The 13542-nt window shown below is 36.7% G+C and overlaps 2 protein-coding genes across 2 annotated transcripts in view; one reads left to right on the top strand and one right to left on the bottom strand.

Annotated features, from left to right (window-relative positions):
- The window catches only part of Smp_173700 (Structural maintenance of chromosome 3 (Chondroitin sulfate proteoglycan 6) (chromosome-associated polypeptide) (hCAP) (Bamacan) (Basement membrane-associated chondroitin proteoglycan), putative), a gene marked incomplete at both ends in the record, with an annotated part of 35048 nt that extends 34012 nt beyond the window's left edge, over positions 1 to 1036 (top strand). Inside the window, one exon of the mRNA XM_018799475.1 lies at positions 992 to 1036. Within this exon, the coding sequence (XP_018646623.1) occupies positions 992 to 1036 (45 nt within the window). The remainder of the gene's footprint in view (positions 1 to 991) is intronic.
- A 2725-nt stretch (positions 1037 to 3761) lies between these two features.
- On the bottom strand, positions 3762 to 9550 carry Smp_211190 (williams-beuren syndrome critical region protein, putative; the record flags this gene model as incomplete). The annotated part of the gene is made up of 5 exons (XM_018799487.1): positions 3762 to 3848; positions 7671 to 7886; positions 9075 to 9290; positions 9428 to 9508; positions 9548 to 9550. 5 exons carry the CDS (start codon positions 9548 to 9550, stop codon positions 3762 to 3764), a joined length of 603 nt encoding a protein of 200 aa, XP_018646624.1.
- Between the last annotated feature and the right edge of the window lie 3992 nt (positions 9551 to 13542).

A 13542-nucleotide genomic window follows, 5' to 3' on the forward strand; every position in this document is an offset into this window, starting at 1 on the left:
TATTTATAACTGATTAACTGAAATAAATAACATACGACTTGTCAATATTGAATTGAACACTTCAATACCTATAACCATTTAGTCAAACATTTTGATGAAGTTTTGTTCTTTAAAGCGGGATGGTTAGGTCGTGTAGCCTTCATTATTATTTTGAACGATATCATCAGCACAAACTTCAAGTAGAAATCAATTGCTCTTTTGTTAAGTCATGTTGATTGAACCATATACTCGGATCCTAAGCTGGTCTCGTAACCCCCAAGCTAGAACTACACAGCGACTCGAACAAGAGAGAAAAAGCGTAAAATATGCAAGAAGCACTTTACTCCAAAGGTTCCGTTATGAACAGTTTTTTAAAAGTCCTGGGGTGGCCGTGTAGTAATCGGCCAGTCAGTACCTCGTCTTCAGGTTTTTCCTTGTGGTGACAGTTTCAACAGACTCACGCTTTCAACTATAATAAAAGATAAAATACAACCTAAGAAGTATATTATACTCATAATATTTAATAATAATCCCTTATTAAATACTGACCAGTTGCAGTCCCATCACGTTATCCATTCAGCTACTGAGTCCTGATAGCAATCCTAAACATCAATGGGAAGATCAAAACAAACAATACTAAGTAAATTTCAACTTCACCCTATTGAACAAGCAAGTGGCTATCAGGACTCAGTGGCCGAGTGGATAACGCAATGGCGTTTGAAGCGAAAGGTACTGGGTTCGAGTCCCGCAGTGAACATCAACACTGAGATGCAGGTACATCCAGCTAACAAGTCCCAAATAGGACGAAACGCGCGTCCTGGATTCTACTGCTAGCCATTATCCATCTTTGCTCACTATGTTTGTGAATTAAGGTGATATCGAGGCAATAAGCACAGTATGCACATATGCCAATTAGAGACTGACCAGTTGCAGTCCTAAAAACATCAATGGTAAGATCCAAACAAACAATACTAAGTAAATAATCCCTTATTGTTTCTTTCTTTCTTTTCAGAATCCGAATAATGACAATAACACTGAGTCTGCTATGGAATGTTGAATAACATCTGATGTAATATAGTGAATGGGTTCTTGTTTGGAGGAGTGTATTGTAAAACTGTAATTGAGATATAAAACATTAACCAGGATGATGATGATGACGATAATGTTAACATTGTATATACTTTGTATTGTCTATAAGATTTATGTTTGTTCTTTTTCTTGCATTTATATCTATATAGTACTTATTATTCATATGTGTATATATATACATCTATTTTTGTACAAATATGATTTGTTTTACTGTATACTTAGTCGTTTACGTTTCCTGGTATGTTCTTCGGAGAGAGGGGGGTTGTATGTTTACGTAACAACCAGTGAAGTTTGTGTTCATATCTGTTACCTTAAGACAACTGTTGAAATATATCGTTGAATCTTAATGATGCCCAAAGCAGTGAAATTCGAGATTGATGAACACCAAAATCCTGTAGTTGACAGTGATGGTCACTCATCTGTTACTAATCGTAATGTCGTAACACTGGTGGTGTACGATAATGAGTAACTAGATTGTTTGACTAGTCTTATGCCATAAAACAATTATCTATTTATAGGCAGGCATAGAGGGTTTATGGGGATTGTTGAATTTCATAGTTCACGACAGGGATAGATCTTATACGTGTTGTGAATCAAGAAGTTTTGGATATCTGCCTCTTCCTGGTACGAGACCTGTGATTAAGTAGAGTTAGAAATGTAGACTATCATATGCCATCTCAATGGTCTAAAGGTTAGGTGTTCGCAGGGAAGGTTCTAGGCTCTATTCCCTATGGTATAATCTATTTGAACTAGAGATTCGGACACAGTGACAATAATTTAACTAATGCCAGTTAAGTAGTTATAATGAACTAAGAGCCTGATACAAATTCTAGTCAGTCCAAGGTTAAACTAAAATGCCGACACAAAACTAACAAAATGGGTAGTAAGACAGATCAAAATAATGTAGTAGCAATGATAATGAAGTAGATTGAATATTGAGAATATGATTCAATAGGATGGACTGAAAAGAAAGGATGTACAAAGGAGTACTGAAACTGGATCGTTAAAAAGAAACTTCAATATAAAAATTACCTGGACTAGGCAGTATACGCATTTCTTTAGCTCTCTACCTCTACAGTACAAACGAAACTTGATCAAAACCCTTAGTTACCAAATATGCACTATGTGTTCAGCGGATATAGTTGAAGATGAACTAAACACCTTGCGTAATACTCTTAGGGAGAATGGTTACCCTAGAAAGTTTATAATTAAATATATGATCACGAAGGTGAAAATAGGCAAAATACAGACGATCAAGAAGAAATCCCTGTTCATGCGTCTACAATTCAGAGGGGATGCGGTTAGCGAAATATTAACTCAGAGATTACGTAGGACAATACAAAAATCTTTCAACGCCAGTGAACGATTAGTGTTTTCTACACGCCCGATAGTGACACCGAGGGTAAAAGATGAATTACCTAGAATGACCACCTCATTTTGTATTTAACAGTTCGACTGCTCATGTGGAGCAAGTAATATTGGTCGAAGTTCTAGGAATTTAAATTTTCGTGGTCGCGAACACCCAGCGTGGCTAAACATATGTTTGATGAAGAAAGTGAACATCTCGATATTGGCCCATTTAGTATAATCTGGTCATAGTGCCAGTATAAACCAATTCTTTCAATTATTTATCGGGTCAGTAATTTTTTCCAAAGCTTGTCAGATTTGAAGTCCTTCAACCGGCTAGAGCAATAGCCTTCCGGGTGAAGAAACTGAAGCTCTGCGTACAAAAGAAACATCTCCAACCACTCCTCCTCCCCTGGCCAACCTCAAGGCCAATTAGTCAATAGTAATCTTAGATATTGAATAACCTAATTTGACTATTGTACTTACGACCTTTCGTAGTCAAATGTAATTGTCTCTGTTATTTTTATTCATAAATCTTTCCATTATTATTATTGGTTAAACATCATTATTAATCTACCCAATTGATGATTCACTTCTCATTCATCCCACCTTATTACGTGGGATCGAATTGTAATTGCACTATCATCTCTCTCACCCTATTTGATCCAATATGTATTCGGATCATGGATCTTAACATTTAAGCTGATTCAAGTTAACATTCTATGAGTCAATATCAACATAAGCAATTTTATTGACAATCCTAAATTCACACGCCATAACCTTAAACGATGTACTTTACCCTTAATGTGGCCAATTTTTCGGATTATTAATTTGGATCTATGAATTGTATAACCTCAAGAGAATTGATCGAAAAGAATGTTCTTCATTCAAAAATTAGTCTTTTAATATGATGGGGATCTTTAAACGATAAAGGTATTTTCTAACTTGGTCTCTATCAATATCATCATAAAGCTTAACACAAATAAATCATGTTCCTATCAGTCATCACAGAAGAGTTGCGATTGGAAAATCCCGGTACTCATAGCGGATATGTCCGTAATACGACCACGCTTATCAATGCTTTACTGGATGAAAAAACAATGTAATTAGAGAACTTCAAGCTCGATTTAACGACGAAAGAGATATGAGTATATTTAAGTTAAAACCTCAGTGAGGTAAGTAGAAAACGTTCATTCTTATAGTCTTCTATAAAAGCAACAGTAAGGTCTTTTAGGAGAATACATTGAGAAATTAAGGAAAGCCAGTGGTTATCGATAGCTTCGAATTAACCAATTCTTAGAAAGTCATGTTAGAAGGCTTCGGAACGAACAAATCTCCATGGGGAACTAACAGTCTACATAACGATCTACAACAGTTATGAGCGATAAAACCAAAGATGGAAAAACATCATTGATGTTCAACACTATAAAACTCTATTTAAAGATATTTTAATTAGGAAGCTGTTATATCTAGAGCTTTGTTTCTTACTATGCTGCGCACTACTAGACTACTTGAACGATAGAACCCGCAACGTCGCAAGATAGAAGACAAAAGACTAGTAAGTAGGAACTTTTATTCCCCAAAACAGTGTCAAAATATAGTACAGAAATTTTATGTATTTATAGTTATTGGCTGAATGTAAATCATCTTTTCGGTCAACCAATAGGCACATAGGGGTCATTCTTATCCATCCAATGGGGAAGCTACACGTCGACATTCTAGAATATTCCCCTAGCAGTGATTGGATGGAATATGTCCGGCTCTTTCTGGGCTTCTTAAGGCTTCCTAGAGTTTACCAACGAGCCGTCCTTACAGAAGCCAACTATTTGAGACTCAAAAATTAAGCTGTGATCTACTAAAAGTGTGATGAAGAATAAACCACTTCAAGGAACAGTTCATCCAACTTTCGGGTACTTCATTGTGCTATTTATTTATTTATTTGAACACAAATATTGATACAAGCGGTCACCAGGTGTATATGCGCTACACAAAAATTCTCATTTCACTTAATTGTGTGAGGGCTGTGATACTGCCCAGGTGCCCAAACCGAAGCAGGTGGTTTTACTAGGAGGCCACACCCCGAGCTTTCGACCTAAAGGTTTGCTCCACAAGGCAGTGGAACATCGTGAGATGTAGTCCCATGGTAGTTGGTGATCAACGATCGATTGATACGCAATTTGTTACCACAGGATACTGGAGCCTATATGCACCAGTGGATTGGAATCAAGGTTTTTCAACTCCCCTAAGTGGACGCGCCGTGTCCACCAACCCAGTTAAAGCCCCTGCCAGACATTCTCTTTTCGTCCTCCCAATTTCGTAAACAACATCTCCGCCAGAAGACAGCGAGTAGGACTTCTCTGTCAAAGGCTATATACGCGTGGCCATGTGAGAGGATTTGGAGAGGGGGAGCGGACTCTCCTCACTCTCGGCCGTACCAGGGCATTTGGGAGCCAGGGTTTCCCAACTCCGCTAGGTGGACTTTCCGTGCCCAACAACACGGTTAAAGCACTAGGCATTTGCTTTTCGCCCTTTCAACATCGTAAACAACACCCCCGCCACGAAAAGGAAATAAGTAGGACTTCCCTGGCAGAGACTGGAAGCATTTCAAGAGAGAGAGCGGCCCCCTTCCCACTCTCAACCGTATCACGGCATTCAGAGGCAAGCCGCAGTTTACCTTCGTCCATCCCAGATACTATATTCTTGATTAATATTAGAAAGTTAAAAACAAAGATGAATAGTGGCTAATAGCGGAATCCAGGACGCACACCACTTCGTCCTATCTGGGACTAATCAGCTCGATATACCTACATCTCACACATTTTGATGTTCACTCTGGGACTCGAACCCAGTACCTTTCACTTTAAACTCCATCGTGTGAATCAAAACTAGAACATTCTTTTTCTTCAAATGTAAACAATATATTATTCATTCAATTAGAATAATAATAATGAATTTATTATATACAATGAATTATTGAATTAATTTTCTTGTAGGTATTGTATATTTTAAACTTTCTAACCATGTCATTGTACCATTTAACACAGGGCATAATGATTGAAATACATGTAAAGTTGATAAAATTAAACGTCCATTTATATTTAATTGGATTTCTTTAATTGGTAATCTAGCTGTTCTATAACCATTTCTTATAGCTTGGTTATAACAATAACCCTTTAAATGATTATGATCAATTAAACCACCTATGACATAGATATCATCATGATTAAAGTGATGATTATTATTGGTAGTAGTAGAAGTAGTCGTAGTAGTATTCGATGCATCATCTATATCAGTAATATTAGTAGCAGTATTGGTATTATTATCATTGGATGCATCATCTATACGAGTAGTATTAGTGGTAGTATTGGTATTAGATGGATCGTTTATATTAAAACATTCAGGTAAAGTATATTCTGATTCAGCGCATAAATAAACAATTTTATCAGCTGGAAATAGTTTAGTAAAACCATCCTATAAAAAGAAAAAAACAGAAAAAAAGGATTTAATAGTTGAAATCATGAATCAATTGAAGCTAGACTACCATGGAAAACTTGGAAGTACTAGACGGCCGTTTCGTTCTATTGTGGGACTCCTCAATGGCAGTGCGCATCCACGATCCCGCCTCGCGAGCGAGATTCGAACTCAGGACCTATCAGTCTCGCGCGTGAGTGCTTAACCACTAGACTACTGAGCCGGCATCCAACGGTGTTAGTGTCTAAGTTCAACTATTAAAAATTACTATAATATCGACAAAACCCTTCCTGATAAAAATTTTGTTTATAAAAGTAGAAATTATTAAATAGATATTGATAATCAACTCCGCCTGTAGCCCCTCCAAGGGCTACTGCCGGTCCCAAGACCGGATTAAAGAGGAGGGTTGGGCATAGGGTTAGCGACCTCATCTCGTAAAAAACTAACTCGCTAAAAAATACGCTAACTAAAAAAATTACTATTGATAATAAACAATAATATCTGTAAATTATGTATACAGGTTAAGTGTTCATGTATGAGACTGAAGGTCTTGGATTCGAACCTCACATGCAAGGTTGTGAATGAGCTTTCGTCACTTGCTAATAAAACTGTAGTTGCCGCTTCTCTTTACCTTTTGATTTTATGCATCGTTAAGATTTGCATTATAATGGTTATCGAGGTGAATGATTAACGAAGCACGGCACTACACTCTCATTGATCAAGTTACCACTATACAATTGTAACTTGTTTATAGCGATTAAGATGTCAACTGATGATCATTGATAGATTCACCGTGGAAACATTCTTCTAGAGGTACATGAAAATGAAATTCGGTTAGAGTTGATCTTGAGAGTCACTTGAGAGCGTGACCACAGTGCCCAAGGGACAACTGCTTGAGGTCGGTCACACACAACCTTTTTGTGCGTAGTTTTTGTGTTAGCCCCGTACTTGTTGGGACCTTACCGCCGGAGACGGATATCCATGGGATAAGTTGAGGTGTGCATTTTTAGGGTCGACCTTTTCTAACCCCACCCCTTCTTGTGGGAAGGCAGCATTGCTGGTATGCTGGTTGTCATGAGGAAACACGTTACTGCTGTCACACCTCTGTACAGACAGCAGTATGACTTCGCCTTCGAACTTTGGGTTGGCTGCTTTTAGTCTTACCGCTCTTCAACCGACCTGTCTGGCATGGTAGGACCTTGAGAAACGATTATTCCAGCCAGTGTAGCTCGATTGGTTCATCACGATAGGCTAGCCCGACCACCACGTCAAGGTAGCAGCAACGGTCATCTTGTTGTGATAACGAGGTATGGCAACTTGGACCGATGCATATATGTGCCTGGTCCTACGTTGTAGCCGACTGACTGACTGTATAGTGGATCGAACATCTAACCTAAAGATGTTGATAATATCAATTTGATATCGATTTTATACATCTTAGATCAATGGACCAAAAGAACCCCAACATCACAAACTTAAAACTTCGATATCTAGGTAGGTTGAATATACTGTTTCATAATAGCATACACCAGATTTGAAAAATATCAATACATTGAGATGGTAGAGAAGATTTGTAGTTCAGGTGAGTGATTTTGATAGAGTTTTGTTCTCTGAGCTGGATAGACGATGAAAGCTCTACGACTAAACCATCCAGCTAAGAGAACAAAATTCCATCAAAATGTCAATACATTAGATTAACTCTTTCCAGAAGTTCACTTTTCATGTGTAAATTTCGGTTATTTCGTCAAAAGATGAACATATAAAGTATCTATAAAACAGCTTACCTCACATAGATTCACATCCCAACTGTCACAGTTACATAACTTTAATCTGTCATATAATCGAATAGATTTACATTTATCTACAGATAACAAATTATCATTAGTAGATATATCTTTATCATTGATGTTCGTTTCTATGGTATTACGGGAACCTAAACCGGTGATATAAAGTTGAACTGGATATTTAGCACGTCTATTGAAAGAATAACAATTAGCAACCTAGAGAATGAAGAAAAAATATACAAACTTTAAATTAGCTTTATTAGGCAAAATCATTATAACAATCTATGAAATAAATGAATCCGATTTACATTTGATCGTTAACTAAGTTGATGATTTGAGACTACTACTCATTTTGCCTTTATGCACTAGAGACTCTCATAGGGTTGGTTATTAAATTATTATTATTATTATTTAAACACATATATATTGGTACATGGAAGCACAAGATACACAAATCTCATTCGATTTGTGTGAGGGCTGTGATACTGCCCAAGTGTCGAAACTGGAGCAGATGGTTTCTTAGGGGACCACACCCGGAGCCTTTGACCTAAAGGTCTGATCCACAAGGCAGTGAAGCATCGTAAGGAGATGTAGTCCCATGGTAGCTTGGTCTTCCCCCACCTGAGTTCTTCGTTCAACACAACACTAAAATTCAGTCAGTCAGCTACAACGTAGAACCAGGCACATTTATGCATCATTCCAAGTTGCTATACCTCGCTAGCACAACAAGATCAACACCGGATTCATAGTAATTAATTTAGTGGTGGTAATATATAAAAGAAAGATTGTATATACGGACATAGTACAGGAAAAAAAAGATAGATATGAAGCGATTTTATTCTCAAAATAAAGAGTGTATACACCTACGCCATTGTGATCGATTCTGAGCCATGTCACCTAGAGTCTTCAATCATTGGTTACGAAAGTCATCCAGACTCCAACCAAGTAGTCTGCATCTGCCAACATGGCTCAGACTAGAAGTTAGTGACTTTAAGCACTGATGCCACGTTTTGGTTTGGCCAACCCTAACTCTTTTTCAACTATCCACTACATTAGTCAGCATTGCGCGTCGTGGTAATCAGTGTTCAGGAGCTGTGATACTGCCCGGATGCCCAAACCGAAGCAAGTGGTTTTCTTAGGGGGGCACACCCGGAGCCTTTGACCCAAAGGTCTGGTTCACAAGGCAGTAGAGCATCGTAAGGAGATGTAGTCCTATGGCAGCCGGTGACCAACGATTATTTCATACGCCATTTGTTCCCTCAGGATCCTAGAGTAAGCCCATGTGCACCATTGGTTTGGAATGAGGGTTTTCCAACTCCTCTAGGTGGACTCTCCGTATCCACCAATAATATATACATATTATCAAATATATAAAAAATAGTGATTATGGATTTATCTACTTACCTGATTAGCTAATTTACATATATCTTTAAAAGACATCAAATGATCATATGAACAATCAATGACAACTTTAGTTTGACATAATGAATCGGACATTTTTAAACGTTTATAACATTCCGACTTGTGTGAAGTCAGGGTATTATTCATTGGAATTGAATCATTCTTTGTTGTTACACAAGTATCATTATTCACATCATGAACAATACAAGATGATTGTTGCTGTTGTTGTTGGCGGATTTTGCGGATTTTACGACGTTCTTTATACACTTTCCTTATTTCACGTCTTGCCTATTATATAATGAGGAGAATTTTTTAAAATTTTCTAGATAAATTTAATTATATTTTATACAAATTACTTCTTTACGCTTTAAATATTGAATCAATTTACGATTTGGTCGTTTTAATAGGCCTTCTTCATTAGTTATAGGTATAGTTTCCTAAATAAAGAAAAATAGAGAGAAAAGGATAATATTTCACATTAAACACTAATGAATACACCTTCAGTCAGTCGGCTACACCTTCAAGAATAAAACAATTTGATAACCAACATTTATAATACCATTGGCTTTAAATAAAGGATGAAAGAAGTTAGACAACGTTGATCCCAAAAATAGTACATGTTAGTTTGTTACATAGATTTCCGTCAACGGGAGTAAAGTTAGATATCTGTGACTGACCTCAGATAGTTGTCTCTAGAGCACTATGATTACACTTTTAGATCATCCAAACCGATAATCCGCTAAGCCAGTTACCTTCTCACATTCCTCAGCAAGAAGTATAAATCCATGGACTAATTAGTCGGGAAGTGATGTACCATGCTTAGTGTTGATTATTCGTTAAATATATACACACTAGGAGTTTACTGGACAATTACTAAAATCCTGACAAAGTATCTTCAATAAAGGATTCTATTATAACGGATTCTTCAAATAGATAGATAAATTCACTTGGTATTGTTTGTTTGAATCTTCCCATTGATGATCAGGACTGCAATTGATCAGTCTCTTATTGGTATATGGGCATACTGTGCGTATTGCCTCGATATAGCCTTAATTCACAAGTATTGTAAGCCAAGATGGATAGTGGCTAGAAGTGGAATCCAAGACGCGCGTTTCGTCCTATTTGGGACTCGTCAGATGGATGTACCTGCATCTTAGAGTTGATGTCCACCGTGGGACTCGAACCCAGTACCGTTCGCTTCAAACACCAACGCTTTATCCACTTAGCTATTGAGTCCTGATAGCCACTTGCTTGTTCAATGGGGTGAAGTTTAAATTCACTTAGTATTGTTTGTTTGAATCTTCTTATTGATGTTTAGGACAGCAACTGGTCAGTCTCTAATTAACTAGCGTTATGGTAGAAAGAATATTGTAGAAGTTGGAACTAGTTGTTCGAATAATTATTAATTATAATTACATTTTATAATTACTAAGTAACTAGTTTACTGTGTATACATTTCTATTCCATTAACTACCGTTATACGACTTAACATTCTTAATGTATTGGTAATCTATAACTCACAACCTCTTCTATTCAAAGTCCACTTTCGACTTCTTCATATATGATTGTCAACCAACACCAAGATCAGAATTTTCAATACAAATATCAAGACTGTTCTACTGTATGGGGCGGAGACGTGGAGAATTACGAAAGTCATCATCCAGAAGATACAAGTGTTTATTAACAATTGTCTGAAAAAAGTACTTCGGATGCGTTGGCCAGACACTATCAGCAACAAGTTACTGTAGGAGACAACAAACCAGATTCCAGTGGAGGAAGAAATCAGGAAGAAGCGCTGGAAGTGGATAGGACACACATTGAGGAAATTACCCAACTGCACCACACAAGACAAGCCCTCATATAGAATCCTGAAGGCCAAAGGAAAAGAGGGAGACCAAAGAACACATTACGCCGAGAAATGGAGACAGACATGAAAAGAATGAACAAAAGCTGGATAGAACTAGAAAGGAAGGGTTGGAGAATGCTGGTCGGCGGCCTATGCTCCATCGGGAGTAACGGACGTAAGTAAGTAAGTGATGTGATCCGGTATACTTATATATAAACCACGTCTATTCAATATATAGACATTATAGAAGTCGGTTGATACTTTTGAATTCAACGCACAACTTAGAAACGAGCTTGAGAATAGTCGATGCACTTATTGAAAATAAATGGTCAGTTCAAGGTCAATGGTAGCGGTCGGGCATGTAAATGATCAAATCAGAGATATTGAACTATTAACTAAATAATAAATCAAAATAAAATCAGTATTCTGATTGGTCATTTCGGAACATTACATTTGTCGGAGATCTACGGGACATAACAATCACAGCTCTCTCATGTAAGCATATTATACAACGTCCATGGAATCGAGACACATCTAGAAATAAATGTATCCATATCAAAAAAACACAATACCATTTTAATAAATATGAATAAATGGACAAATAAAAAAGATAATGGTTTACTGTTTCCATGTTGTCAAGATGTTCTGTATTCATTATGATGAATGATTCTTTCAATAGAAGAGATTAAATAACCTAAAAATTGAAATTATAAATAATGATATATATGTGTAAAACTTGTAATAATTATGTAATATTTATGATGATTGATAAATAATCGATGACAGAACTATTTGCGTCCCAAGCAGAGATGAATACTGGCTAGTAGTGGAATCCAGGACGCGCGTTTCGTCCTATTTGGGACTCGTTAGCTGAATGTACCTGCATCTCAGCGTTGATGTTCACTCTGGGACTCGAACACAGTATCGTTCGTTTCAAACGACATCGCGTTATCCACTTAGCTGGCCACTATGCATTTTGCTTGTGAATTAAGGCTATATCGAGGCAACACGCACAGTATGCATTGATTAGTCAAAGTATATTCACAGTATTTTCTTAGCTTTCAAAAGCTTTTCTAATAACTTATCAAGACGAAGATTATCAGAACTATGTACCTATCTAACAAGCTTGATCGTATTTGCACAAATGACGTTATTGATGATGGCGTTAGGTTGTTAAACAAAACAATAACGGAAAATGGCTATCCCCTTAAATTCATAAATAGATGGAAAGTTCATGGTACAGGGAGATCTACTATAGATTTGACAAGAAAAAAAGCCTGTCTACATCACCTTACCATTTACAGGTGATTCAAATAGTCTTTTATTGAAACAAAAGCTTAAATCAGTCATTAACAAGATGTATTACTCAGCACAGGTCATTATCAAAGAAAGAACAAAGTCTATGCTTCATCGAAAACCTAAAAGTCATATCCCACTGTGTTTAACAATTTAAATGTGTATGTTGTCACATATACATAGGGAGGATCAGTCGTGATCTCAAAATTAGGGTGGGGTGAACATGTACCAAAATGGTTGCACAAATAAATAGAATCAAATAGCGCAATAAGAGTAGAGGATAAACATTCATCATCCTCTATTGCCAAACACATAATTGAAACAGACCATAAGATTGATCTTAACTCTGTTTTCGTGATGTATAAAAGTGTAAAAGAGAGTATACTAAGGTTTATTGAAGTCTTAGCCATACAAAAATTCAAATCCCCTTTGTGTATTCCAGAACAGTTTGTTGTCATCTTAAACCTACCCTGGTAATATCAGCTTATTATCCAGAGTGATTAGGTTTCAAATTGTTTTCACATTATTTTCTTTATTATCCTTTATCTCCTCTTACCCTCCATTTCTAGGCTAGTCTAGTTCTTACCACCTATATTACATGTGATCAGATTGTTCGAAAAATATTGCGCTATTATATCATCACATAGTTCTGATAATCTTCATCTTCTTATAGCACTGTGGTGTGGGTTACTAATATCCACATAAGTAGTATATGGTGATAGTCAGGCATAAATGTATTTTGGCAGAAGATCGTTAAGGAACGAACAGGAACGAAGCGCAATCGGTATGAAAATGCATGAACAATAATAATCGAATATGATGAACTGATATTTGCAGAAGGAACAGTCAAGATTGAGATCATTGATGGTCATTTTGCAAATTAACTGTTTGTTGTATGGTTATCAGATTTGAGTGAGATAGTCTATAATTTGTGCTTAAATACATTCAATTGTCTCCACCTGTGTCCTCATTCACTACAATACTATCGTCATTTATCAAAAGGACTAATTGCTTTAAATTATCAATATCAATTCACGATAATAAACTTTAAAAAGGTTTTGATGAGGCTTTGTTCTCTGAGTTGGATGATTTGGTCATAGAGCTTTCATCTTTCTTCTGAATGACATAATCAGTACAAACTTCGGGTAGACAATTGAAGTATTAATACATATCAGAAGGGGGGGTTATGGAGATTTACTATTTTCATAGTTGAAAGCGTGAGTCAATTGAAGCTCTAGTGAGAAGCAGTGACCAGTGGAGTTCAAACCACGTCTATTGTGAGATATCAACTCACTGAAGACAATTGGTGAACGGTTGCTCAACTTCGTG

The sequence above is a fragment of the Schistosoma mansoni genome (assembly GCF_000237925.1).
Source record: "Schistosoma mansoni, WGS project CABG00000000 data, supercontig 0148, strain Puerto Rico, whole genome shotgun sequence".
Taxonomy (NCBI): domain Eukaryota; kingdom Metazoa; phylum Platyhelminthes; class Trematoda; order Strigeidida; family Schistosomatidae; genus Schistosoma; species Schistosoma mansoni.